Source organism: Notothenia coriiceps, unplaced genomic scaffold, assembly GCF_000735185.1.
Source record: "Notothenia coriiceps isolate Sejong01 unplaced genomic scaffold, NC01 NC01_scaffold00009652, whole genome shotgun sequence".
NCBI classification, from domain to species: domain Eukaryota; kingdom Metazoa; phylum Chordata; class Actinopteri; order Perciformes; family Nototheniidae; genus Notothenia; species Notothenia coriiceps.
The window spans coordinates 226680-229570 of NW_011342353.1; the positions used below are offsets into that span (position 1 = coordinate 226680).

The 2891-nt window shown below is 37.6% G+C and overlaps 1 protein-coding gene across 1 annotated transcript in view; it reads left to right on the forward strand.

Annotated features, from left to right (window-relative positions):
* Positions 1-237: 237 nt before the first annotated feature.
* Positions 238-2891, forward strand: part of LOC104945442 (uncharacterized) — a 4409-nt gene continuing 1755 nt past the window's right edge. Inside the window, exons 1-3 of the mRNA XM_010771108.1 lie at positions 238-525; positions 611-722; positions 1809-1894. Coding sequence (XP_010769410.1) covers positions 499-525; positions 611-722; positions 1809-1894 — 225 coding nt within the window. The 5' untranslated portion in view covers positions 238-498. The remainder of the gene's footprint in view (positions 526-610; positions 723-1808; positions 1895-2891) is intronic.

Sequence of the window (2891 nt, forward strand, 5' to 3'; positions counted from 1 at the left end):
TTATGTTAAAAAATCTGGGAAATAGTATAGTAAGCCCTATGAGGAAAATAAGCCAAAATACGAAGTAGTATAGTATGTGGGAAATATACAAAATGCAACATAGTATTGTTATGTCGAAAATATGCCAAAAAACGACAGAGTATGGCAAAAATATGCAAATAACAACATAATATAGTATGGCGAATATGGACATAAAAAAACATGTTTGTTTGTTTTTGCATTTTTTCGACATGCTATACTATTACTTGTTTGTCATTTTGGCAACATTTAAATTATCCAAGATTCTGTCCAAGAACAAATCTAAGATCTCGTGCTAAGCAATCAAACGAACGGGGTCTCTGAAGCCAAACCGCAGGGGGCGCTAGCTGTCACCAGATAGCTGCTAGTTTAGACATGACAGCAACGCTTGTTTGTTTTTGACTTCTTTTCTTTTTGACGCAACATAGATGTCACTTTGACTCTCTTCGAATCACAACATTGAAAAATGAAAACTCAACCATGAACTACAATGAAAGTTATTCTGTGGTGAGTTTTCTATCACATTTATTCGCTCGCCTGCACAATGTTTACTAAAAAGTTGAAACGCATGTCCCCATGTTTCTCCTCACAGAGCCCCAGGCAGCCCACCCTGCCTCCGGTCTCCAACAGGACCCTGACCCACCCGTCTTTCATGCCTCTGTACCTGACTGCAGGACAGCACGCCGACTGTGCGAGCCTAACAGGTAAACTGATTTTTAAGTTACCCACATTAGTTTAAAGCAGGTGTGTCCGTGTCCAAACTACGGCCCGCGGACCATTTTGAATCGGCCCTCGCCAAATAAAAAAAGTATAATGAAATACGGCCAACAAATGAAACTTGTGCTCTTCTTATATTGTACTTCTTAAATATATATGTACAAATATTTACGCAGTATTATTCATGTGTTAAGACCACTTTTCAAATAAATTCAATCAATAAAAGTTGGAAACATTTTCTAACAAATCTTAGTTGATAAGAAAAAAGACCCAATCAATTATTTACCTAACAAGCTTGAAATATACCCTTCATATGTCACCTTATTATAAGCAATCTGAGGCTTTTGTTGTAAGGAATGGGCTTCCAACAGAATAAAGTAAACCCTATGGAGAGCTGTGATGTAGGCTGTTTTTGTCTTAAGGCATTTACAAGCATCATTTACCTACATTTGATTGATTTTGCTAACTTATAACTGAACTTATGAGGCAATAAACTTCACCTCTAGTGAGCGGCCCAGACCTTCGTATATTTGTCTGTATGTGGCCCTCGGTGAAAAAAGTTTGGACACCCCTTAAAGCTTTATTAAACCTCCGATTTAAGTGGCTGCTGTTACAGTTGATAACAAATAAAGTTTTGAGATTACTCACCACTTGTGGAAGGCTGGGTTAGTAATGCAACAACTACAATTTCTTAATTAAGTATTAAGTTAAATTAAAATGTGTAAATAATCTTATTTGAAAATGTCTTGATGAACAACTGGAATATGAAACTAAAGCTTTTCATTTCAAGATATGCAATAATTAACCTTTTGCTCATGCACTGTAATGCTAATCAGACAGACATGCAAATGAATGTTCCTTAACATGCAGAAGTAAGAAATGATGATCAGTCATTTGTAATACTCTCAATATTTTTATAAGATATTTAATATGCTATAAATGACGTAGGATTCTTGTTTCCATGCCCTTATCATAAATAAATGATAATAATGAGCCTTTATTAGATTAGATTGGTTAAAGGAGTTTCTGTTACTAGATCATGTTGTAAAACTGACAACTCCATCTTCTTCCAGTCCTTCCCCTCGGCCCAGCAGAGTGTTTCTACTCTGATCCCACCCTGGCCTGTGCAAGGATCCCCAACGTAGTAAGTGATTTGAGGGTAAGTGGACTTCATAAACCCATAGCCATGGACATCCACAATATCCGTAGAATGAAGTCCCTGGAAGACATGAACACTGACTTAAGTTGAATGTCTTAAATATAGAAAAAAAATTGTTTTGACATATTGGATGTTTGTCGTTGTATCAATGTTTTAGAATCTATCAATATAAATTGGGCCTTTGTCAAGACTGTTGAGTTCAAAGCATTTTCAAGACTTTTTTCAGATGTATTAGATTAAAACTGGCCATTAACAATTAGGCAAAGTGAGCCCTCAACCATTCATCCTCAAAGTAGTCAACTTGCATAATACTGAACATTTATTAAATGAATATGTGGGGATATTTCTGGTACATGTATATTGAATTGGCACAGGGTGTCTCTGGACTGGCGTACTGAACTGCAAAACAAACGTTTTGATCAATATAACCCTGGATTGTGAGAATGTATTGAACACTGGTTGAGGTCCTGTCCTCTGTGTTGTGTATGTATTGTTTGTTGTAGAGAGCAGAGCTTATGGAGGGGATCAGGTAGATGATGACTTTTAATAAAATAGGCTCAGTCCTGTTAGGTGGAGCTAAGACCAGGAGGCAGGATGGAAGGAGGCAGTTTGTTTTGACTGTAAAGACATTATCAGTAGGGATGTCCCGATCACCTTTTTTTGCTCCCGATCCGATGATTTTGACAATTTGCCAATACCGATTTTTCCCGATCCGATCTTTATGCAATGCATTAAGAGAAAAAAGGTTTTTTTTATTTTTATTTAAATTGGATATTCTATCCAACATGGATATAGCTTCTTTTTTTCACAACAGCATTGGATCAGTTCAGTTGTGCAGCATTGGATCAAAACAAAATAAAGCTTATCATTACTCGTTACCCCCTTGGTCTCTTCCCAGCTGGACGTGCCTGGAACACCTCCCTAGGGAGGCGCCCAGGTGGCATCCTAACTAGGTGCCCGAACCACCTCAACTGGCTCCTTTCGACGCGAAGGAGGA